Source organism: Schistocerca gregaria, chromosome X (genome assembly GCF_023897955.1).
Source record: "Schistocerca gregaria isolate iqSchGreg1 chromosome X, iqSchGreg1.2, whole genome shotgun sequence".
Taxonomy (NCBI): domain Eukaryota; kingdom Metazoa; phylum Arthropoda; class Insecta; order Orthoptera; family Acrididae; genus Schistocerca; species Schistocerca gregaria.
This window is the reverse complement of record NC_064931.1, coordinates 469468544-469495478: the sequence shown is the minus strand read 5'-3', so window position 1 is coordinate 469495478 and position 26935 is coordinate 469468544. Positions and strand designations below refer to the sequence as shown.

General features: G+C 40.2%; 1 protein-coding gene across 10 annotated transcripts in view; it reads right to left on the bottom strand.

Annotated features, from left to right (window-relative positions):
• The window catches only part of LOC126297914 (thrombospondin type-1 domain-containing protein 7A-like), a 1219654-nt gene that overhangs the window by 94805 nt on the left and 1097914 nt on the right, over nt 1-26935 (bottom strand). For all 10 annotated transcript variants that reach the window (XM_049989225.1, XM_049989222.1, XM_049989223.1 and 7 more), the window contains one exon: nt 10989-11142. In XM_049989225.1, coding sequence (XP_049845182.1) covers nt 10989-11142 — 154 coding nt within the window. The remainder of the gene's footprint in view (nt 1-10988; nt 11143-26935) is intronic.

Below are 26935 nucleotides of genomic sequence, written 5' to 3'. Positions count from 1 at the left end.
GCTACCTTAATTTAAGTATTAACTGTATTTTTCTTACTTGTCACTTATTCTTCCATGTGTTTTTGCTTTTAGGAAGCTTTAATTCTCGAGTGCTACTAATAGTGTTCCATAGGTTTCGTGTTTGTTTTGAGTCCCTTTAGTCAGAGAGAGAGTCCCTTTAGTCAACCATAGTGCCAGTAGTGCTAGTGTTTGTTTTCAATACAGGTCAGAGACAGGTAGTGCTATTTTCATTGTTTTCTACAAGAAGTGGCTAGCAATCACAGTTTAGTCAATAATCAGCCACCTTTAGTGAATTAGCAGTCTAGTTTAAAGTTCATTAAGTCTCTTCAGTAAATTGATTCCTTAGGATGGATAGGATGTGTGTCTGCTGTGTATGGACGCAGGAGGAGCTGGCCACTCTTCGTGAAAAGCTGAGCGTCTTGAAAGCTGTGGTCAGCCGTCTTCAGACTGCTGCCTTGGAGTGTAGCGGCAGTGGGGAGTCTGGTGCATTGCAAGGTACACCCCAGGTGTTACATGCTTCACCCACTATCCCTGCTGTCGAGACATCTTTGCGGGTACCGGACGCGGTTGGGCCACCCTCTCCCCAAGGGGAGTGGCGGGTTCAGCGGTGTTCGTGGTGCATGAGGCAGAGGGTAAATGCGGAGGCTGGTTGTGTGGCATCGCCTGCTCTGCCTGTGAGTGGACATGTGGCTGCTCCTTCAGCAAGGTCTGAGCAGGCACACGGGGGAAGGGGTTTATTAGTTATTTGGAGCTCCAACGTTAGGTGGGTGATGGAGCCCCTTAGGGAAATAGCGGAAAGGTCGGGGAAGAAGGCCAGTGTTCACTCTGTCTGCTTGCCGGGGGGTCTCATCCGAGATGTGGAGGAGGCCCTACCAGCAGCAATAGAGAGCACTAGGTGCACCCGACTGCAAATTGTTGCTCATGTCGGCACCAATGACTCCTGCTGTCTGGGTTCAGAGGTCATCCTCAGTTTGTACAGGCAGTTGGCAGAATTGGTGAAGGCGGAAAGCCTCACTTGCGGGGTGGAATCAGAGCTAACTATTTGTAGTATCATTCCCAGAACCGATCGCGGTCCTCTGGTTTGGAGCCGAGTGGAAGGCTTAAACCAGAGGCTCAGACGATTCTGCGGAGAGCTGGGGTGCAAATTTCTCGACCTCCGCTATAGGGTAAAGCAATGTATGGTCCCCCTGAATAGGTCAGGCGTGCACTACACGCCGGAAGCGGCTACAAGGGTAGCGGAGTACGTGTGGAGTGCACATGGGGGTTTTTTAGGTTAGAGAATTCGCTCCCTAGGCCCGACAAGACGCCTCCTGAGACGCGGCAAGGTAGGAGTAGGCAAAATGCAACAGGGAATCACAATATTAATGTGCTAATAGTAAACTGCAGGAGTGTCTATAGAAAGGTCCCAGAACTGCTCTCATTAATAAATGGTCACAACGCCCATATAGTACTAGGGACAGAAAGTTGTCTGAAACCAGACGTAAACAGTAATGAAATCCTAAACTCAGATTGGAATGTATACCGCAGAGACAGGCTGGGCAGTGAAGGGGGAGGCGTGTTTATAGTGATAAGAAGTGCAATAGCATCAAAGGAAATTGACAGAGATCCGAAATGTGAAATGATTTGGGTGAAGGTCATGGTTAAAGCAGCCTCAGACATGGTAATTGGATGTCTCTATAGGCCCCCGTGCTCAGCAGCTGTTGTGGCTACGCACCTGAAGAATAATTTGGAAAATATTTCGAGTAGATTTCCCCACCATGTTATAGTTCTGGGTGGAGATTTTAATTTGCTGGATATAGACTGGGAGACAAACATTCATAACGGGTGGCAGGGACAAAGAATACAGTGAAATTTTTTGAAGTGCTTGATCTGAAAACTACCTTGGGCAGTTAAACAGAGAACTGACTCACAGTGATAACATATAAGACCTTCTGGTGACAAACAGACCCGAACTATTTGGAACAGTTAATGCAGAACAGGGAATCAGCGATCATCAAGCGGTTACTGCATCGATGATTTCAGCCGTAAATAGAAATATTAAAAAAATTAGGAAGATTTTTCTGTTTAGCAAAAGTGACAAAAAGCAGATTACAGAGTACCTGATGGCTCCACACAAAAATTTTATCTTAAGTGCAGATAGTTTTGAGGATCAGTGGAAAAAGTTCAAAACCATCGTACAATATGCGTTAGATGAGTTTGTGCCAAGCAAGATCGTAAGAGATGGAAAAGAGCCACCGTGGTACAATAACCAAGTTAGAAAACTGCTGCAGAAGCAAAGGGAACTTCACAGCAAACATAAACATAGCCAAAGCCTTGCAGACGAACAAAAATTACGCGAAGCGAAATGTAGTGTGAGGAGGGCTATGCGAGAGGCGGTTAATGAATTCGAAAGTAAAGTTCTATGTACTGACTTGGCAGAAAATCCTAAGAAATTGTGGTCTTATGTCAAAGCGGTAGGTGGATCAAAACAAAATGTCCAGACACTCTGTAACCAAAATGGTACTGAAACAGAGGATGACAGACTAAAGGCCGAAATACTAAATGTCTTTTTCCAAAGCTGTTTCACAGAGGAAGACTGCACTGTGGTTCCTTCTCTAGATTGTCGCACAGATGACAAAATGATAGATATTGAAATAGATGACAGAGGGATAGAGAAACAATTAAAATCGCTTAAAAGAGGAAAGACCACTGGACCTGATGGGATACCAGTTTGATTTTACACAGAGTACGAGAAAGAACTTGCCCCCCTTCTTGCAGCAGTGTACCGTAGGTCTGTAGAAGACCGTAGCGTTCCAAAGGATTGGAAAAGGTCGCAGGTCATCCCCATTTTCAAGAAGGGACGTCGAACAGATGTGCAGAACAATAGACCTATATCTCTAATGTCAATCATTTGTAGAATTTTGGAACACGTATTATGTTTGAGTATAATGACTTTTCTGGAGATTAGAAATCTAGTCTGTAGGAATCAGCATGGTTTTCAAAAAAGACGGTCGTGTGAAACTCAGCTCACACTATTCATCCACGAGACTCAGAGGCCCATAGACACAAGTTCACAGGTAGATGCCATGTTTCTTGACTTCCGCAAGGCATTCAATACAGTTCCCCACAATCTTTTAATGAACAAAGTAAGAGCATATGGACTATCAGACCAATTGTGTAATTGGATTGAGGAGTTCCTAGATAACAGAACGCAGCATGTCATTCTCAATGGAGAGAAGTCTTCCGAAGTAGGAGTGATTTCAGGTGTGCCGCAGGGGAGTGTCATAGGACTGTTGCTATTCATAATATACATAAATTACCTGGTGGATGACATCCAAAGTTCACTGAGGCTTTTTGCAGATGATGCTGTGGTGTATTGAGAGGTTGTAACAATGGAAAATTGTACTGAAATGCAGGAGAATCTGCAGCAAACTGACGCATGGTGCAGGGAATGGCAATTGAATCTCAATGTAGACAAGTGTAATGTGCTGTAAATACATAGAAAGATAGATCCCTTAACATTTAGCCACAAAATAGCAGGTCAGCAACTGGAATCAGTTAATTCCATAAATTATCTGGGAGTAGGCATTAGGAGTGATTTAAAATGGAATGATCATATAAAGTTGATCGTCGGTAAAGCAGATACCAGACTAAGATGCATTGGAAGAATCCTAAGGAAATGCAATCCGAAAAAAAAGGAAGTAGGTTACAGTACACTTATTCACCCACTGCTTGAATACTGCTCAGCAGTGTGCGATCCGTACCAGATAGGGTTGATAGAAAAGATAGAGAAGATCGAACGGAGAGCAGCGCACCTCATATACAGGATCATTTAGTAATCGCGAAAGCGTTACGGAGATGATAGATAAACTCCAGTGGAAGACTCTGCAGGAGAGGCACTCAGTAGCTCGGTACGGGCTTTTGTTAGTTTCGAGAACATACCTTCACCGAAGAGTCAAGCAGTATATTGCTCCCTCCTATGTATATCTCGCGAAGAGACCATGAGGATAAAATCAGAGAGATTAGAGCCCACACAGAATCATACTGACAACCCTTCTTTCCACGATCAATACGAGACTGGAATAGAAGGGAGAACTGATAGAGGTACTCAGGGTACCCTCCGCCACACACCGTCAGGTGGCTTGCGGAGTATAGATGTAGATGTATAATTATTAATCCAATAAAAGAAAGTCTGATACAAAATGATACAAATAAGGTTTTTGGAAAAGTTATTAATTGGTTTTCTGCAGATGTGCTTGCTCTGAACTTTGAAAAAACACAGTACATCCAATTTTCTGCTGCAAAAAGTATAATTCCTTCAATAAACGTAACACCTCAAATGAAGTATAAGGGAAGAGTATACTAAGTTTTTGATGAGAATCTTAATTGGAAAAGTCATATTTTGGATCTCCTAAAGCAACTAGGTTCAGCAACTTTAGCAATCAGAATAAATGCCAATTTTGATGTTGTAGAAATTAGTAAGCTAACACACTTTGCATACTTCCACTCTCTGATGTCATATGGAATAATATTCTGGGGTAACTCAACACTTAGGCAAAAGGTATTCACTGCTCAAAAGAAATTAGTTTGAATAATGTGTGGAGTTCATAGTCACACATCTTGTAGGCATCTGTTTAAAAGGTTAGGAATTCTTACAACAGGTTCACAGTAATGAAATTTTTTCTCAGCAACATGGACAAGTTTAAAATCAACAGTGACATTCATGATTACAATACCAGAAAAAAGAAAGACCTACATTATCCTTTACTTAAGCTACCTTTCGTCCAAAAATGCTAAATATGCTGCTATAAATTTTTTTTATAAATTACGCAGCATGTCATTCTCAATGGAGAGATGTCTTCCGAAGTAAGAGTGATTTCAGGTGTGCCACAGGGGAGTCTCATAGGACCGTTGCTATTCACAATATACATAAATGACCTGGTGGATGACATCCGAAGTTCACTGAGGCTTTTTGCAGATGATGCTGTGGTGTATCGAGAGGTTGCAACAATGGAAAATTGTACTGAAATGCAGGAGGATCTGCAGTGAATTGATGCATGGTGCACGGAATGGCAATTGAATCTCAATGTAGACAAGTGTAATGTGATGCGAATACATAGAAAGATAGGTCCATTATCATTTAGCTATAAAATAGCAGGTCAGCAACTGGAAGCAGTTAATTCCATAAATTATCTGGGAGTACGCATTAGGAGTGATTTAAAATGGAATGATCACATAAAGTTGATCGTCGGTAAAGCAGATGCCAGACTGAGATTCATTGGAAGAATCCTAAGGAAATGCAATCCGACAACAAAGGAAGTAGGTTACAGTATGCTTGTTCGCCCAATGCTTGAATACTGCTCAGCAGTGTGGGATCCGCACCAGGTAGGGTTGATAGAAGAGATAGAGAAGATCCAATGGAGAGCAGCACGCTTCGTTACAGGATCATTTAGTAATTGCGAAAGCGTTACGGAGATGATAGATAAACTCCAGTGAAAGACTCTGCAGGAGAGACGCTCAGTAGCTCGGTACGGGCTTTTGTTAAAGTTTCGAGAACATACCTTCACCGAAGAGTCAAGCAGTATATTGCTCCCTCCTATGTATATCTCGCGAAGAGACCATGAGGATAAAATCAGAGAGATTAGAGCCCACACAGAAGCATACCGACAATCCTTCTTTCCACGTACAATACGAGACTGGAATAGAAGAGAGAACCGATAGAGGTACTCAGGGTACCCTCCGCCACACACCGTCAGGTGGCTTGCGGAGTATGGATGTAGATGTAGAAATAAAATGTCTGACAGACAGTAGTAATAGTTTCAAAAACAAATTGAGATCATACCTCCTTGCTCCTTGACAACTCCTTCTACAACATGGATGAATTGTTGAATATGAGTAAATAAATCTGGAGATATAATATATGCATTTTGTGCCATTTAAGGGAATGTGTTAGATAATAGAAATATTTAGGTATAACACTATAATAAAAATAAAAAAAAAACTAAGCTACACTGCAGATACACCTGCTGCTACCGCAGCAAGAGAACAGCTCCTGTGTCACTTTGAGTGACTGTATATTCATGCCACCTATGAACCTAAATAAATGATATTAGATGCTATTCAATCATTTTCAAAATTCATACACTACATTTTGTTATTCAGGATAAGATTTTATAAAAATTTCAATATTGTAACTATCATAGTTTAGGAGATAAAAAATTTGCTAAAACTAAAAAAACTGACACTTAGGGAACTAAATTCAGTTAGGAAATATAATAGTTCATCTTTTGGTATAACTGGAAAACATAAACAGAACTCTCAGTGTGCAGAATTAATTAATTGAGATTTCCATGTTACAACTTTAAATATTTTTTGTTTTCACAATATAAAAATTAGAAAAAAATATTATTTGTGTCTAATATTGTTGTGGGAATAAATGTGAGCAAATGTAAGTGTGTCGATGGGACATTCGCCAGACTTAAATGTTGCATGATATACCATCTTAAGTAACCTGCAAGAGTTACATAAGCATGTCGTGGGAAAAATGATCCTAGGGATTTACCCACTTTGCTGATGACATATGTCTAGGTGTGATTGCTATTGTAACAGAGCAGCCAGAAAGTCACCTGGAGTAAAATCAGTATCTAAAGATTATTTCCAGAATTATTGCCTTTTCGTTTTCGTTTATTAAACGTTACTTTAATATTTGTATGTCAGAACGACATAAATGTGTCAGTGTATAAGGATTGGAGCAGGCCAGTTTTGATTAGAGTATGATCATGAGAGAGCATTCTGATTGGCAGCGAGTATAGTCAGCCAATCAGAACTGAGACGGTTCCTGCTCGTTACCTGATAGTTACACTGGGAGTGAGGCTGCAAGAAGAGGAGTACAGGACAGTCATGTTACTAGTGCGAGTCAAAATAATGTGTAAAATGAAGAAATATTTGGTTTCTCACATCCAGATTGTGTGGCCGTAATAGCAGTTGCATTTGTGGACAGTTTTGTGTAGTTTGGAAGTTTTGGAATTGTATTGTAGGAAATATGTTCACGTATGAAAATTTGGCCTTCCTAGTATCCCCATGGAATGTTTCAGTATTCAACCACTGAGCATTTTTGACGAGCAATTTCTTTTTTAGAAATCCGCAATAAGGACCAACTGTAATAACTCAAATTTGGGGGTGAAATTAATGACTGTGAAAACGCTGTTTAATTCGGGTCGAGTCTGGACAGATTTCTAGCTGCTGTGCATATGAAATGTGTGTATGAATTGTGACCTGGAAGAAAATAGCCAATAGTTTAAATGTGGACTGAATAGTACCATTTCTTTGGCTATAAGGACTAAATAAACATTTTTGTGTGGAAATTTCGGACATTATTTGCATAAGCTAATCCATTTTTTTACTGCCCGGAAAATTGAATGACAGTTTTTCTACAGATCTTTCTTTCATTACTAGAGTTGTGCCACCTCAGTAATTGTAGATATTAGATGATGCTTTTTATCAACACTGCTTTTACATCATCTTGTAAGTATCTAAGCTGCGGAGTTAAGGGACATATAGCAGATGCTGTTCTGAGGTAGGTGAATTTTAATGTGCAACTGCACAGAGAACAAAAACTTGCTCTGCTGCACTATTAGTTAATAACTTTCTCTTTTGTGTGACAAAATTAACTATAGGAAACATAAAACCAGTAAAGACAAGAGACAAGCAAGACAGTACACATTTCTTTAATATTTAGGCTCCAGCATTTTTTCCCCTAGCCTTACTACAGCTTTACAGGACATGCTTTCCTTTATGCAAAAGAATCTGTTACTTCATCAAAATTTGCCAAATATTTTACTACATGGAAAATCAAAATGTCATTGTCCAAGACTGAAAAAGCTGTTGAAATGAATAGCACCCAAGACTGGTGTGGTTTCTCAATTTGATTTAATCTGTTTTGGCACTGTCTCCAATATAAAATGAAATGGGCCTTTCTAATATTGCAGCAGTTGTAACACATGCCAAATGAGCGAGACTGTTTTGGTTCAAATGGTCATTTTTATCTACTTCATTCAGAGAAATAACATGACAGAATATAGTTCAAGAAGTACCAATATCAAATGACTGTGAAGTATTTGAGTACAAGCAAAAAGTTTTATGTTGGGAAATAGTTTCACATAACATTCATATGCTCCAGTTTCTCAAGCATGAGATTGAAAAGTAGTACTAGTATGAAATTTTTATACAAATTTGGAATTGTCATATCATTCCATATAATTTGTGTGATGCCCCCATTCTAACAAATAATCTTGTCATCAGTAATTCTATATAACTATTCCTGCCACTGTCAAAACTTATGCTCGAGTGAACTTCACTAACCCTGCCAGAATCACCAGTTTATTTATCCTTCATTTATTATTCTTCTAGGTGTTATTACATGTTTATAGAATTCTGTTTTCGGCACTATTCGGAAAATAGAACTTAAGTGGCTGCTAACTAGGGCCATACAACAGGCCCTTGGTAGAGTAGCAATCTGGCAATATTTTCTCTCAAAATTTCATCTTCATGGAAGCACTGAGGAGATAATATGTAATCTTTCTTACCTTTTATTCCTGTTAGTCAATTATTTCCACTCTGGTAGTCTGATTCTATTTCATGAGTAATTATAGCAATGCTTATCATTTGAACACCCAGTCAACCACATAAACAAACAGCAATTGGTAGTTTTTTTTTTTATATTCAGCCATATTCATTCAGAAATCAACTTTCGATATGTTCAAAAAGCAACAGAGATCTGTTTCAAAATCATACGAATAATTTGTAGACAATGTGCAATGGATGGCAGGCACTTTGTGAAACAATGTTTTGTTTCTTAAAGAATATGGATGGTGCTCCCTGAAATTGCTGCCTCGGACAGATATCCAGTTGCGTCTATCCCCTCCCTCCTAGATCCGGGCCTGATGATGGTAATGAGTGTATAGGCATTTACAGCCATTCCCATTGGCCACCACACCAAGTGTCAGTTATATTACATGAATAATGTGCTATCTTGGATGAGAGTCATCAACAGACGTAGAAGTAACTTCAAGTATGCTTCAGGGAAGCAAGACACTGTTCATGTTCTATATTAATGACCTGGCAAACAACATTAACAGTAACCTCAGAACTTTGCAGATGATCCAGTTATCTATAGAGAAGTACTTTCTGAAGAAAAATGCAGAAACATTCAGTCAGCTCTTGTCAAGATTTCATAATTATGCCAAGATTGACAAAATACTTAAAACATTCAAGTATTTAAATTTATACAGTAATAGTATCCTATTACTACAATATTAGTGAATCACACTTGAAATCAGGCAAGTCATATTAATACCTGATTGCAACAATTTGTAGTGATATGAAATGGGTTGATCACATAGGTTCAGTCATAGGTAGAGCAGGTGACATATTTTGGTTCTTTGACACAACACTGAGAAAATGTAATCAGTGTACAAAGGAGCTTGTGTCCCATCATGGAGTACTGCTCAAAGGTGTTGGACCCTTACCAAACAGGCATGCCAAGGGACATTGTGTGTCTACAAATAAGGGCAACATGAATGGTTACATGTGTGTTTGATCCATGAGAGAGCATCATTGAAATGCTGAAAAACTGAACTAGCAGACACTTGAAGATAAATGTTAACTATCTTGTAAAAGTCTACTACAAACTTTCAAGAAATGGAATATTACAGCCACCTACAAATCACTTTCATGGGGTCTGTAAAGACATGATTAGGCTGATTATTGATCACAAAGAAGCCGGCCAGAGTGGACGAGTGGTTCTAAGCGTAGCGACCGCTATGGTTGCAGGTTCAAATCCTGCCTCGGGTATGGATGTGTGTGTCGTCCTTAGGTTAGTTAGGTTTAAGTAGTTCTAATTTCTAGGGGACTGATGACCTCAGATGTTAAGTCCCATAGTGCTCAGAGCCATTTGAACCATTTTGAGCACAAAGAAGCAGTTATGCATTTTCCCTTAGGTCCATTTGCAAATGGAATGGGATGAAACTCTAATATGTTTTACAATCGGAAATATCTGCTGCAATTGACTGCACAGTGTTTTATAGAGTGTGGATGTAGATGCCACTTAAAGACAGGGATACACGTCTAGTGGTGTTGTGTGTTGTGTGATGTCGTTCGGTTAGTTAGGTTTAAGTAGTTCTAAGTTCTAGGGGCCTGATGACCATAGATGTTAAGTCCCATAGTGCTCAGAGCCATCAGTGTTAGTAATTAATCTACAAACAATATGACAATACAGGTTTTTCACAGATTACCTCATCTCATTGCAGACTGGAATGATTTCTACATTCTGATATACTTTGACAAGCTCTAGCCTTCTTTCTTTCTGCAATGGGCACTGAGTTGTCACTTCTTTACTAGCTCTAGTTTAACAATGTTACTGTGCTGACATCACACTTCTGAATGACAAAGATAGCAGTTCTGCTGCTAAAAATTATTCACCTTTTGCAGACAAATATTATGTGCAGAAGGATTTACATACTGAAGTGCAATTTACCATAACTGACATAATGAATCAGTGTTATGAAATAAATTATGTAAGAAACAGGAGTAAACAGTAACATGAATTTCACATGGTGTAGAAAATTTACTTCTAATATTACACTTTTTTTTTTTGCACTATGCACTGTAGAATTAAAAACTAGCAGTGAACTGCTAAAATCAGGGATATTACTCACCTTTCTGCTGAGAAAATAAATCCTTCAAAATCATGACCTGACTTTCACTGATAACAACTGAATATGCTCAGTGATAAAAACTAAATGGAGTAGTTAGTAAAACAATGAAATTTTAAATTCTAGTCTTGTAGAAGCTGGATACAGGAGGTTAGAAAATGCCCTTTTTGATAGAAGAGCTGCTTCTGACACAGGGAATTTTAAAGTAATGGATGTCATCTTAATTCAAACATCTTATAAAATGCTTGTATATTTTAGAAATTATGTAACATGCATAGTAATGCTGTTCATGCTGACCTTTGCACATTCTGACCAGTCTGACCAAGGACTGACTACACAGTCTCCTGGGCAGGCCACATGGCAGGCATTTACATCAGCAGGCTGCTTGACAGGGTCACAGTAGATGTCAGGCACTTCCACTGCAACTTCATTGACGGTCACCTTCATACACCTGGAAACAATTTGCAGTAGTGTTACTCATCATCATGAAACATAGACAACATTTACATTATACAGAGGTTGTAGCTGCTGTACCTATATATTCAGAGGAAATCCTCAGAAGAGTGCATGCAAAAATCTCCTTCAGCTTTGCGTAATGAGAGGATATTATTTCAATGTATTAAATTTTTAGATATAAATTAAGGGAGGGGAAAAAAACTAACTTAAACATTAGTGTCAAGCAATATTTTGTGTAATGTAATATCTTGTACAGGCATCTTTCATTAACTTGACATGTTCCACATCATTACGGAGTGTCGTATTCATGATCTATGGAACAAGTATTAATCTAATCTAATCTAATTAATGTATGATAAATTTGTATTTAGTACAGGCAGAATATATTAATGTCAGGTCACTTTTTTCAGTAAAACAAGAAAAATGACATAGTTGATTGATCAAATGAATGGCAGTAGCCTCTATACCTTAGTATAGAATAGAATTTCTCTAGCTTTATCACTATGGACATTATCAAATGTGTGTATGCGAGGTACTAATACATTCTTTGATTCCATGCAGAAGCTGGTGTCTTAGTAACCCTTGGCAATTCTTTTGGTGATGCACAACACCTCTGTATTGGCATCTTTTGTGTCACTGAGCAAAGCTCTGTGGAATTTAAAAGTTCTCGTGTGAAGGTCTATCTCTTAACTGTTAATTTTGTTCTGTAAAAATTAAAGATAACTGAACAGTTTTCAGGAACAAGGTAGATGACAACAAGTTCATTAAGATTACTTGTAAATGAAATACTTTATGCAAGTGCTCCCAATGAAAGCCATCCTGTAAAAAGTTCTTCAACTATATTTATCTTGTCATTCCATCTCAAATTCACTAAATATGGCAGAGAAATTATGATTATAATGACTTGTGAAAAATGGTTTATCAAATAGTTCAGAGCTTCTCTTCCAATATGTGCAGGTTATATCAAATTACTTCAGTTGAAAGTTGTCAGTTTGTGTATAGTGCACTAACTATCTGCAGATAGTCCTTGATATAGCAATAAATTTCTGCTGTGTCAATGCTGCATCAACAATAGGGTCATCTGTGAAGAATCTCCCCTCTATGGACCATAGACCTTGCTTAGGTATAGTGGTTTGCCTGCCTCCTGATACAGATAGCTGTATAGTAGGTGCAACCACAAGGGAGGAGTGTCTGTAGAGAAGCTAGATTAACCTGGGTTCCTGAAGAGGGGCAGCAGCCTTTTAAATAGTTTCAAAGGCAACGATCTGGAAGATTGATGAATCTAGCCTTATAACATTAGCTAACATGGCATAGTTTGTACAAGAAGAGGGAACAGCCGAAAGCAAGAGGGAACTACAGCTGTGATTTCTTTTCCCCTACGGCATGCAGCTCTACTGTGTGGCTGAATAATGATGGCATTATCTGGAGGTAAAATATTCCCCCATTTAAATCTTGGGGCAGGAACTACTTAGGAGGATATCACCATCAGTAAAACAAGACTGGCATTCTGCATGTAGGAGCACAAGACATTAGATCCCTTAATATGGTCGCTAGGTTAAAGAATTTAAAAAGTGAAGTGAATAGGATGAAGTTGGGTACAGCGAGACTTAGTTAAGTGAGATGACAGGAAGAACAGGATCTGTGTCAGATAAGTACAGGATTATAAACACAAAATCAAATATAGGTAATGCAAGAGTAGATCTAATAATTAATAGGGAAATAGGACTGCAGGTAAGCTACCATGAACAGCATAGTGAATGCATTATCATAGCCAGGATAGAGATGAAGCCAGTTCCCACCACAGTAGTACAAGTATATATACCAGCTTGCTCTGCAGATGATGAAAGACTAAAAGAATTTATTATGAGATAACAAAAATTACTCAGATATTCAAGGGAGAGGAAAATTTAGTTGTGATGGGGACTGGAAATTAACAGTTGAAGAAGGAAGAGAAGAAAAAATAGTAAGAGAATACGTGCAGAGATGGGGGGGATCAAAGAGGAACCAACCTGATAGAATTGTGCACAATGTACAATTTAATCATTGCGAACACTTGGGGTAAGAATCATGTACGAAAGCGTATATGCAGAAGAGGCCTGGAGACAGTGGAGGGCCTTATATTGATTAGATAATTTTAAACCCTACAATATTTCCAGAGATAGATGTGGACTCTGACCATAATTTATTCCAGTTGTAGTGATATGAAGTGGAATAATCACATAGACTCATTCACAGGTAAAGCAGGTGGCAGACTTCAGTTTATTGGTATGATACTGTGAAAATGAAATTAATTTACAAAGACATTTATTGGTACTTATTTAACACTCATGCTACATATTCTAGAATATAGCTCAAGCTTGTGGAACCTATGCTAAATAGTACAAACAGGGGATATTAAACATATACAAAGAATGGCAACAAAAATGGTTACAGGTTTGTTTGATCCACAAGAACAGCATTAGGGTTGTGATTAACCGATACTGTGTTGATTGGATGCTACGTTTTTACGTTTTGTGAAGTACACAAATTTACATTTCCGAACATCTGAAGCAATTTTACAATCTTTGCATCTTTACGTAATCTTATCCAGTCCAGGCTGAACGTTTATTTATCTTTTGTCGGACAGTAATTCATTGTACATGAAGGGCGCACATACATAGGGAGAAGAGGAGTCCGTCATCCCCTTCTCCCCTTTCTCTCAGGAAATGGGTAAAAGTAGAGTAGTCAGGTGTTTTTCTTTCAAGAAATGCTTTAAAATTCGGAATTACGTAGGTTATAACAGTGTCGGAACTGGACCTTTTTTATGGCTACTTACACGTCATATCTCTTCTTCCACAATATTAAAAATTCCTTCATACCCTCAGGTCTAGTCGCCCCCTCCCCTAAAAAAATTTGTATGGGCGCCCTTGATGCAGGGTGTCCGAGAAGGAATGGTCAGGAATATGACAAAAATGGTCATTCAGATCAAAAAAGACTCGTGAACATGGGCTCTAAAATGCTCATTGTAAAAACTGTGAGCTCTTATTCAGTAGAAGAGATGCGTTTCACAGTTGCAAAGACATACAGCCTTTCAGACATGCACTGTAGAGCCCATGTTTACTCGAACTTCTTTGCTTCGAATGATCGTTCTCGTCATATCCCTGAATATTGACCATTTCTGCTGGAAAACCGGTAGATAATTACATTGTCGGCAAAATGGCCGATATTAGACCTATTATTAACATTGTCCACCAAGTCATTAACGTGCGAGCATCAAGGGTCCCAACACACTCATTGACTCCAGCAAAAAATTGCAAAGGTGAAGGAGATGTGCACAGATACAGCAAGACCTAAGGTTTACAAGTTGATGACTTCCCCGCAACGTCAGTTTTGGATGTTGTCAATTTTTCATCCTAGAACAACAACAAAATTAAAGGTTCGTTAACAAAATTATATCTATCAAATTGACCTTATCTACCAAGGAACATCATGGATGTTTTTGCTCCTTATATGTCGCAAGTTTCTTGTGCCTCCTCCCGTTTCTAATATTTTAAAGCAGTATTGTACTTCATTGCTGTCGCACTTCGTAATATACGCTACTGCCATTAAAGTTGCTACACCACTAAGATGACGTGCTACAGATGCGAAATTTAACCGTCAGGAAGAAGATGCTGTGATATGCAATTGATTAGCTTTTCAGAGCATTCACACAAGGTTGGCGCCTGTGGCGACACCTACAACGTGCTGACATGAGGAAAGTTTCCAACTGATTTTTCATACACAAACAGCAGTTGACCGGCGTTGCCTGGTGTAACGTTGTTGTGATGCCTCGTATAAGGAGGAGAAATGCGTACCATAAGGTTTCCGATTTTGATAAAGGTCGGATTGTAGCCTATCGCGATTGCAGTTTATCGTATCGCGACATTGCTGCTCGCGATGGTCGAGATCAAATGACTGTTAGCAGAATATGGAATCGATGGATTCAGGAGGGCAATATGGAACGCTGGAACCCAACGGCCTCGTATCACTAGCAGTCGAGATGACAGGAATCTTATCCGCATTGCTGTAACGGATCGTACAGCCTCGTCTCGATCCGTGAGTCAACATATGGGGACGTTTGCAAGACAACAACCATCTGCACGAACAGTTCGACGACGTTTGCAGCAGCATGGACTATCAGCTCGGAGACCATGGCTGCGGTTATCCTTGACGCTGCATCACAGACAGGAGGGCCTGTGATGGTGTGCTCAACGACGAACCTGGGTCCACGAATGGCAAAACGTCATTTTTTCGGATGAATCCAGGTTCTGTTTACAGCATCATGATGGTCGCATCCGTGTTTGCTGACATCGCGGTGAACGCACACTGGAAGCGTGTATTCGTCATCGCCATTCTGGCGTATCACCCGGCGTGATGATATGGGGTGTCATTGGTTACACGTCTCGGTCACCTCTTGTTCGCATTGAAAGCACTTTGAACAGTGGACGTTACATTTCAGATATGTTACGACCCGTGGCTCTACCCTTTATTCGATCCCTGAGAAACCGTAAATTTCAGCAGGATAATGCACGACCGCATGTTGCAAGTCCTGAACGGGCCTTTCTGGATACAGAAAATGTTCGACTGCTGCCCTGGCCAGCACATTCTCTGGATCTCTCACCAATTGAAAACGTCTGGTCAATGGTGGCCGAGCAACTGGCTCTTCATAATACGCCAGTCACTACTCTTGATTAACTGTGGTATCGTGTTGAAGCTGCATGGGCAGCTGTACCTGTACACGCCATTGTTTGACTCAATGCCCAGGCGTATCAAAGCCTTTATTACGGCCAGACGTAGTTGTTCTGGGTACTGATTTCTCAGGATCTACGCACCCAAATTGCGTGAAAATGTAATCACTTGTCAGTTCTAGTATAGTATATTTGTCCAATGAATACCCGTTTATCATCTGCATTTCTTCTTGGTGTAGCAATTTTAATGGCCAGTAGTGTAATTCCGATCTAGGGGTGGTACCATTCTGCAATACTACTGATGTTCGAGGACAACAGCCAGTAACTACTTTATGGACCTAGTGTGGGCAAGTCTGACACACTGCACGAACACGCGTACTGTCTAATAGGCCCAGCCACACGGGAACAGGTACAGTTTGTCTCTGCAATGGTGTATCGATTTTTATGTCATGTGTTTATTGCTAGTTTCTAACTGTAGACGTTGTTATTCAAATAGTGCTAATCAATTTTCCCAGTGTCTAAGATAATCCAATATTTCAAAGCAATTGAAATTTTGCGAGTGAATATTACTCGTTTTTAAATAAATTTTAATTAGGAATCAAAGATTTTAGCAGCACTGCTTTGGCAAACTGATATGCTAGTTTTCTACCTGGTCATTAGTAGACAATGAAAAAAACCGTTTACAACCAAGCATCTTCATTTATGTTCAAGTTTGAATTTCTCGAGATGTTCCGCTATTTTTTTCCAACGTCTGTAGATATCTCTTCAGTGATCGGTCAACAACTTTTCCTAAGTTAAAGCCATAGCTCCTCCACATACTCCCACCCAGAGATAAATTTTTCAAATTTCCCCTTGAGATTTGAGACAACAATCTGTTATCTACTATACTACGCGTGTAAATTTTTCTACTTTCTTTAGCTGTCCTTTGTACATTGATAATCGTCGTTGCTACAACTGTCTCATGTTCACTGCTACCAGTTTCAACAGTAATAATGAGCTCAGGTCTATTTGCTATCCATGTGGTATCTGTTCTTTCGGTCATGTGCGGAAGAGCAGACACCATTTGGATCCTGCAGGCACTATGAATCAAGATACAAAGGAATTACTGACATTTAGCTGCTAATGGGTATTGATTTATAGCTATGGGGAAAGTTGTAAATTTGTGCTTGACTGAGGTCTCCTGGTCAGTAGGCAGATGCTCTGACCACTAAGCCATCCGGACATAGTGGAAGTCGCACCTGTATGGACTACCCTAGCACGCCCCCACCCCCCTCCCCCAATCAGACTCAAATTCTCATCTTATCCACACACTATGACGTAGAGAGCCCCTTCCCATTATCCTAATTACTTACGGCGTTTCGCCTATTCCCTTACGTGAGAGTTCGAGCGTGGTATGCATCTTGACTGAAGGGATTGTTGGCCAGCCCCGCCTTAGTTATATATGTGCTCTCCGTTTTTTCGGGCATGTCCAAAGAAACAGAGAGTATTTTGATCCTGCAGCCACTATGAACCACGACACAAAGTGTCAGTAGTGTGTTGATAAGCTGAGAATTTGGATCTGACGGAAGGTGTGCCAGTGTAGTCCATGCAATTGCGATGACCATTGCGTCCGGATAACATAGTGGTCAGCGCATTTGCCTAGTGACCAGGGGACCAAGTTTTGAATTTGGGTCGAGTACAAATCTTCAGTTTTCCCCATTGAGTAAATCAACATTTACTAGTAGGTAAATGTCCGTAATTCCCTTGTGTCTTGATTCATAGTGGCTGCAGAATCAAAATAGTGTCTGTTCTTTTAGACATGTCCGAAAGAACAGACACTACATATATAATTAACGCGAGACTAGCCAGTGGAGATGCACACCATTCATGAATTCTTACCGGAATAGGTAAAGTGCCACGAGTAATGAGGATAATGGGCAGGGGAACTACGTCATAGTTTGTGGAGATCAGTTGCGAATTTTGGTCTGATCGAAGGTGTGCTAGAATAGTCAGTGCAGTTACGGTGACCACTGTGTCCGGATGACGCCGGTACGGTAGGTCAGCTTGTCTGGGTGAACCGATCAACGAAGACCCTGACCGGGTGTCATGAGACGTCCGCTCCGAACAAATACAAAGAACAATACAGAACATAACGAGAGCAACAAAGAATAACAATAAAAAAAGATGGCTTAGTGGTCAGAGCATCTGCCTAGTGAGCAGGAGACCGGTGTTAGAATCCTAGTCCGCCACAAAATTTCAACATCCCCATTTGATGTAAATCAATGCGCACTAGCAGCTAAATGTCATTAACTCCTCTCTTCTCTATTTGTTACCCTTTTTACTAGTATATGTACGTCATGAATCGACTTCAGATCTAACTGTTACAAATAATTTTCAAAGAACACGTTCAGTATACTTTCGTCCACCATTAGGTAACTGCAATCATTGCAGTCGGATATTGGATGATTAAAATGCCCTCCAGTGATGACAGTATGATTGGGAAAACTACATACAAGCGAGCTAAGACTTACTCTAAAATTTTCACGTGTGAAAGGTATAATGCTCGATAAGAGGTCCCAATTATAAGTTTGTGCCCACCCTTCAAACTGAGTTTACCCCAAACAGTCACGCAAGAAGCCGCAAGCTCTATCTCAGTCAATCTGAGTTTATTGGCAACTATGGTGAATACGCCACCTCCATTTCCAATTTTTTTAGTCTATTTTTCCGATGTACGCTTAGGTTTACCCCAAAAATTTCACTGCTGTCTATTTCAGGTATGAGACCGCTTCCTGTATCCTACCTAGTGTTGTATAATAAATTTTCTTGAGATGGAAAATCTTATCTCTACAAATCAGCACGGATTTAGAAAGCATCACATATGTGAAACTGATCTAACCCTTTTCTCACATGACATCTAGGAAACCATGGATGGAGGGCAAAAGGTATTTTCCGTATTCCTAGATTACAGGAAAGCGTTTGGCATGGTGACCCACTGCAGACTGTTAACGAAGGTCCGAGCATACGGATGAGGTTCCCAGGTATGTGAGTGGATCGAAGGCTTTTTAAGAAATAAGACCCAGTATGTTGTCCTCGACGGCAAGTGTTCAGCAGAGACAAGGGCATCGTCAGAGGTGCCCCAAGGAGGTGTAATTGGACAGCTGTTATTCTCTGCATACATAAATGATGTGACGGACAAATGGTTCAAATGGCTCTATGAACTATGGGACTTAGCATCTGAGGTCATCAGTCCACCAGACGTAGAACTACTTAAACCTAATTAACCTAAGGGCATCACACACATCTATGTCCCAGGCAGGATTCGAACCTGCGACCGAAGCAGCAACGCGGTTCCAGACTGAAGCGCCTAGAACCGCTCGGCCACATGGCCGGCTGTGACGTACAGTAAGCAGATGACACTGTGGTGCAGGGGAAGGTGTCATTGTTGAGTGACTGCAGGAGGATACAGCGTGAATTAGACAGAATTTCTAGTTCGTGTGATGAATGGTAGCTTCGTCTAAATGTAGAAAATTGTGAGTTAACACGGATGAGTAGGGAAAACAATAATGTAATGTTCAAATACAGTATTAGTGGTGTGCTGCTTGAAGAAGTCACTTCGATTAAATATTTAGGAGTAACACTGCAATGCGATATGAAATGGAATGAACACGTCTAGATGGTAGTCGGGAAGACGAATGATCCACTTCGTGTTATTGGGAGAATTTTAGGAAAGTGTAGCTCATTTATGAAGGAGATGGCGTATAGAACGCTAGCGTTACCCGTTCTTGAGTATTGGTCGAATTTTTGGGATCCCATCCATGTCGGATTAAAGGAAGACACCGAAACAATTCAGAGGCATGCTGCTGGATTTGTTACTGCTATATTAGATCAACTCGCAAGTATTACGAAGATGCTTGGTGAACTGAAATGGGAATCCGTGAATGCGACGGTCTTTTCGCGATGCACTACTGCGGAAATTTAGAGAATCTGTGTTTGAGGCCGACTGTAGATTGATTCTACTACCGCCAACATATATTTCTCGTAAGTAACACCAAGATAAGATGTAAGAAATTAGGGCTCGTACATAGGCCTACAGATAGTCGTTTTTCCTTCACTCTGTTTGCGAGTGGAACAGGAAGAAGATAATTATAGTCCTTGACAACGGTTACGACTTGTGGATCGGGAATGCACAGTAGACAGCGGCACAGCTAGCCAATCAGCACTCAGTCTGTTTCCGCATTTCGTATTGTGTAAACTTAGGTCATATTTGAACGTTCTGTTGTGTTTTACGTGCGCGAAACTACGATTGACTGATTTCTGTGGTATTCTGTGTGAGCTGCGCAGCCACAGCCCATTAACGCAATCGCCGACTGTAGTAATGGTAAGTGGTACCCGCAGCCATGCACTGTACGGTGGCTTGCGTGGCTTGCGGAGAAAGTATGTGGATGTAGATGTAGATATAGGTTCCACTACTTTTTAACAGCGCCTCAAACTCTGGGACTTTATTGCAAATCTTTAGAAAGCTGTTCACTAGATTTTAATAGCCTTATTTGAGAGTGGGAATTTTTGCATCCCACACTAATTCTTCGAGGTCTCACACTTCTATCATTATATAAACTGGATATTAAGTCGCCGAATATAAGAAAAAAACCGTTTGTGCGCCTTACACGCAATCAGCTACTTGGGCAGCAGACACTGATTTAAGGGGACCGTAATGTTCCCATTATTATGACACAAGTCTAGCAGGTAGTAGCCTTTGTTGTCACAAACATTCTAAGTGTCTGGTCCAAGTTTTTCACTCGACTTAGAACCAATGCCACGATCTATTGTGGGACAATGTTGCACATTGTCAGCTTCGTTGGAATTCCACGAGAAAGGCTTGTCTTTTCAACCTTCCGTGCCAGTCGCTGGAATGATCTAAGAATGACATCGGAGCACAGAAGAAAGCATCTATCCTTCCAACGTCCGCCACAATCTGCAGTTGGTTGCACTCTGGTTTCTCAATGGCTGTCAGAACTACCTCTTCAGCATGTTGAAGGAAGGACGATAAGAGATTAACGTCCCGCCGACAACGAGGTCATTAGAGAGGAACACAGAATCGTATTATGGAAAGACTGTGAAGGAAGTCGGCTGTGACCTTTTCAAAAGAACAGTCACACAGACATTTAGCTTATACTATTTATGGAAATCATGGAAAATAGAAATGTGAATGGCCGGATGAGCATTTGAATCACCTTCCTCTCGAACTCAAATCTAAGTTAACGCAAATGAGTAGGAAAAGAACCACCGTAATGTTTGAACACAGTATCAGTAGTGCACTGCCTGACAGTCACGTCGATTAAATATGTAGGCACAGCAATATAAAATGGAACGAGCATCTAAGGACGGTAACAGGGAAGGCGAGTGGTCGAATCCGATTTATTGGGAGAACTTAGGTAAGTGTGGTTGATTTGTAAAGGACACTGCGTATAGAATACCAGTGCGACCCATTCTTGAGTACTACTAGAGTGTTTTGGATCCCCACCAGGTCAGATTAAAGGACATCGAAGCACGTTAGAGGTGAGCTGCGAGATTTGTTGCTGGTAGGTTCGAAAAACATGCAAGTATTACGGAGATACTTCCTGAGCTCAAATTTGGTTAGAAAAGGCGATGTCCTTTTCGACGAACGCTACTGATGAAATTTAGAGAACTGGCATTTGAAGCTGGCTACAGAATGATTCTACCGCCGCCAACATTCATTTCGCGTAAGGACCACAAAAAATAAGACAAGATAAGAGAAATTAAGGCTCTTACGGAGATATATAGATAGTCGTTTTTTCCTCGCTCTGTAGAACGTAGAACGTAGAACTACTTAAACCTAACTAACCTAAGGACATGACACACATCCATGCCCGAGGCAGGATTCGAACCTGTGACCGTAGCGGTCGCGCGGTTCCAGACTGTAGCGCCTGGAACCGCTCGGCCACCCTGGCCGGCGGTAACTATTTGTTTACAGCTTATACAAAATAGATACTTGTTTCAAAGTTTTACTGACCTTCAAAGTAGTCACCAGCATTGTGTTGCTAGCGACGTGGAGGTCGTCGGATACGCTTAGCAGTGCCAGTTGTGTTGACAGTTAGAGCGGCGTGGTCTATTGCCCGACGAATTTGTAGCAGTTCTGAATCGAATGCCGTGAACTGTTTCCTTCAGTTTAGAAATCAAGTTGAACTTAAGAGGGCTTAGGTCAGGGGAGTGCAGTAGGGGGTATAGCACTTAGCAGCCCCATCAGTCAAACAAATTAGTAACGGCTTGCACTGTACGTGCTTGAGCATTGTCCTGAAAAATGATGGTCAGGTCCTGCAGAAAGTGTCATCACTTCTGTCTCTATGCTGTTCATTTTTGGAACACAACCTACGATCAGCTTAGAGACAGAAGTGATGACACTTTCTGTAGGACCTGACCATCATTTTTCAGGACAATGCTCAAGCACGTACAGTGCAAGCTGTTACTGATTTGTTTGACTGATGGAGCTGCTAAGTGATATACCACCTACTGCACTCCCCTAACTTAAGCCCTCGTAAGTTCAACTCGATTTCTAAACTGAAGGTCTAGCGGTTCAGGCGCTCCGTCCGGAACCGCGCGACTGCTACGGTCGCAGGTTCGAATCCTGCCTCGGGCATGGATATGTGTGATGTCCTTAGGTTAGTTAGGTTTAATTAGTTCTAAGTTCTAGGGGACTGATGACAACAGATGTTAAGTCCCATAGTGCTCAGAGTCATTTGAATCTAAACTGAAGGAAAGACTTCACGGCATTCGCTTAAGAAATTCTACAAATTCGTCGGGCAATAGACTGCGCTGCTCGAACTGTCAACACAACTAGCAGTGCTAAGAGTATCCTACGACTTCCACATCGCTGGCAACGGGTGTACACAATGATTTCTGATGACTATAAAGTTATAATTCGAGCGAACAAAAGACCACCTGGAGAACACCAACGTCAATTTGATGCACCTCATATAGACGAAGTCGCCATCGTAATTGTGGACAGTGAAAACACAAGTCATGACACAACTGTACAGCGAAGAAGAGAAGGACTACAACGCATTGCTGAGGCCTACCGTTCAGATAATGCTCTCCAATACTCGTTTATAATTGTTCACGGCGAGGACGGATATTATTTTAATGTGAAACTAATACAACCTGAAACTAGCGTAGAAACAAACAAGAAACTCGCTTCCAAGGATTTCCACGCTTACCGCTTAGCGATCAGAGACAATGAAACATACAATCACATTCTCCCGCCTCGGAATCTCAGTGGTCATCGCGGCGACACTCGCCGTTTATTACATACATTACGTATCCCCAGAATACCGCTGATCTCTTCTGAACTGCCATTCCAATTTAAAAGACTGCAGTTTCCAATCAAATTAGTCACCCTTTTTCAGTTAACAAGGCGCAAGGACAAACTTTAAAATGTTGCAGCATCAACCTCAACGACTTCTGCTTCTCCCACGGTCAACTATACGTGGCTTGCTCTCGAGAAAGGAATTCGAAAAATTTGTACATATACACCCTGGATAATAAAATGAAAAATATTGTTTATAAACTGGTATTGTAAATAGTAGAATATGTTTTCAAGAACATTTTTTACCTCTTACATTTTAACAAGTATTGTAAACAGTTAGTGTTTTCAACAAAAATATTTTACCTCTTATACTTTAAAGTTTGTCCTTTTATTCCAACTACCACACAATGTCATACCAACTCCTTGAGCGAAGATGGGTACCCCCGCTAGTTATGTATAAAACAAACAAGCAAACAAACAAAAAAAACCAAAAAAGAACAGAAACCTTCGCCTCCCAATTTCTCTCTTACTCATTCACTTACGTTTCTTTCTCTACCAGTTCTACCAATACTACCAGTAATCCTACGATTTACTACGTTATTTACGTAGTCTCACGAAAGCTTTCGACCCGTAGTTTTGGTAAAGCGCAACTCCACTCATGTCTCATGCTGAAGTTTTACCACATGAACATCGAAAATGTAGCAAGCGACCAACTTGTTTCCTCAAATCATTTTGTGGAGAGTGTCAGAAAAGTGCTCTCATTCTTATATACCGGCTGAATAAAGTACGGGTATTTGCGCGCCCTCGGTTACGCTGCTTTAAGAAAAACGCACAGCTTCTAAATGTAATCTTTGTATTGTAGTGTTGAACTTTTAAGATCAGATTATACCTGTTTATGAGTAGATGATGACAAAATCTTAAATTTTTAAATTCTGTCAATACTACACGAAATACTGAAAATCAATTTTTTGCCGATAGAAAGCATTAAATACGCAACCCGGAACTAATACCGGGTTCCGGGATACTCGCTCAGTAATATAGATTTTGCAAAGACGTACGAACCCATCCGTCTCTAACGATCTAGCTGTCGACATGACGTTAAATCATATTCTCCCTTCTTTGACATTCGATGTCAAGACTACGAAAGCTATTTTAATGTTCCAAATTAAGTAATACAAGAGAAATCTGAATATTTTAATTAATAAAATTGCAAAGAAAGCTAGCCGATGAAAGACAAATTAGGAGTACGAAAATTTAGGTCTGAGTACAGACGATGTGGAAAGCGTCGGCGGTAAATTCATAGTCAAGTTAGAGTCCTGGGTGAGTGCCTGTTGTTGACCTTTCCTTTTATTAGAACAGAGGGGCGAAGCGTGTCCCACTAAAGCGGTTTCAACTCGCAACGGCCGATCACGTAAAAACAGGCAGTTTATCTAGAGCGCATATTATTGTAGTAAATGCGGAAGAAAAATGACTCGAATGTAAATAGTTATTTGCCGTTATATCATGGCATTTATTGGTTTACTCTGAAATATGAGACTCCGACGCCAAGAAGATATTTTACAGAGCATATTACATCAAGAGTCATTATTGCTTAATGCGGCTTTGTTCTCATGCCACAGAAGAGCGCCACTGCAACTACCTTCAGGCAAAGTAGATATTATTTTTGTATTTAAGTGTATGACCGTAAGTTTATCAAAATTTCAAATAATAAGCGTTCCAGGTTTAACTTCGTGTCGTGAACACTGATTTATCGTTGTTCATTTATCTTGATACGGTCTTTTTCCTACTACTAAGATATTGCAAGATTTTTTTCGCAACTGATGAACTCTATAATCAACGTTGTTAAAAATTGTTGCTAAATTTCGTGGAATAATAATTTTCTTAATTGGTTGGTTGTATGAAGTGCTCCACGTGCTTGTCAAAGTGCCTACGTAGAAGTACAGTAAGAAAAAAGTATTTAATCGAAGTGGCTTATTTAAATTATTGTTAAAATCATTGCATAGTACTTAAATTTTGCAAATTAGAACAGTAATTACAAAAAACAAGTGTAGGCCATAACAGTTTACAGGCCAATGTTCTTTACTAATAGTTTTTCCATTCGTATATTTGTGTTTATGTATCTATTGTAGCTGTGTCATATTAGAAGTTTTAGTCCAAAACCTAGTCAGTAGATAGAACAGTTCCTGCTTCCCAATTACTCCAGAAACATTTGTGCTCTTGAAAATATAAATGGTAGTAAATGAGTAAAACATAACATATTCACGTCGCTCTTGTTCGTTATAATGCAAAGGCTGATATGCATCCCAAGAAAACGATTAGTTTTCACATTAGTTAGTATAATAGCTTGGTTACTATTTCATCAATAGTGAAGTTTTAGAGCCATCACATGTCCATATTATCTGTACTTTTTTGCTATTAAGTGGTGCACTGTAACTAGCTTTAACCTTTACGTACTGTAGTTGACAGTGTACTTTAGTGTGAAGTAGTTTATTGGCAATACACTCAATCATTTATCTCTGTTGCTAATGGGTAGTTACTTTGCTAATACATACTATGGTGTATTCTTGTTTTCGTGTCCGATTGGATAAACAGATTTATAACGAAACTAAAGTTCTGTACAGTTGTTAGTTTACTTTGTTTTCAGCACATTTCCTTGAAATTACTTTTTACTGATTAGGCTGGCACCCATATTTAATTTCATGCCTACAGCTTTACTTTCTATTTAACCCTTCAGGAGACGAATTACAGTCAGTTTACTTTTCATGAATACACGATCATAGTCAAACCTTAAATCCTGGTAAAGGGGTAGTATTGTAGGATGGAACTGCTATTGTAATAACCTCTTATAGTGTTGGACATTGAGCTTTTTTCAGTACCTATGGAAGCTGATCAAAAGTATCCGGACACCTATCAGTGGACATTAATATGAGGTGTGTGAACCATTCCCTTTCAAGACGGCCTGAACTTTTCTGGGGGCACTTTCAATGTGGAATCTGAACGTCTATGGAGGAATGGTAGCCCGTTCTTCACTAAGAGGTGAAACCAGAGAAGATAATGATGTTAGACGCTGGGGTCCAGAGCGAAATTAACATTATAACTTACACCAAAGGCGTGCCATTCGAATCAGGTCGAAACTCTGGGCACGCCATTTAATTTCGAGATTGTCATTGTCCTCAAACAAGTTCCTCACAGATGCTTCTTTATGACAGAGTGCATTGCCATGCTGATATAATCATCATCTTTGAACTGTTCCTCTATTGTACGCAATACACAATGCTGTAAAATGTGTTCATATCCTACCGAATTTATGATTTTCCAAGATAAAGGGGCCTTCATCACACAAAATCACTCATTTGGGGGAAATATGAGTTTGGCGCGAATTGTGCCCTCCGCCAAACACCACTTCATGGCTAGCGGGGTATATATGTAGATGTAGATTTCCAGTCATCCACTGTCCAGTGACGTTGCTCTTTACATCTCCTCAAGTGTCGCTTAGCATTTACTATAGGAATGTTTGGCTGATGAGAACTTGCTCGCCCGTTGTACCCCATTCTTCTTAACTCGCTAATTACATTGCTGGCTGGTCTACTGATAGCACTCTGGAACTCACGAGCGATTCCTTCGGCTGATCTCATACGATTTTTTACAGTCACCTTCCGCAATGCTCGGTGGTCCCTGTTCATCAGCTCATGAGGTCTGTTTGGTATTGGTTTAACTGCGATTTTTCTTTGACGTTTCCACTTCAGAGTCACATCACCAACACGACTTCAGCAGATTTAGAA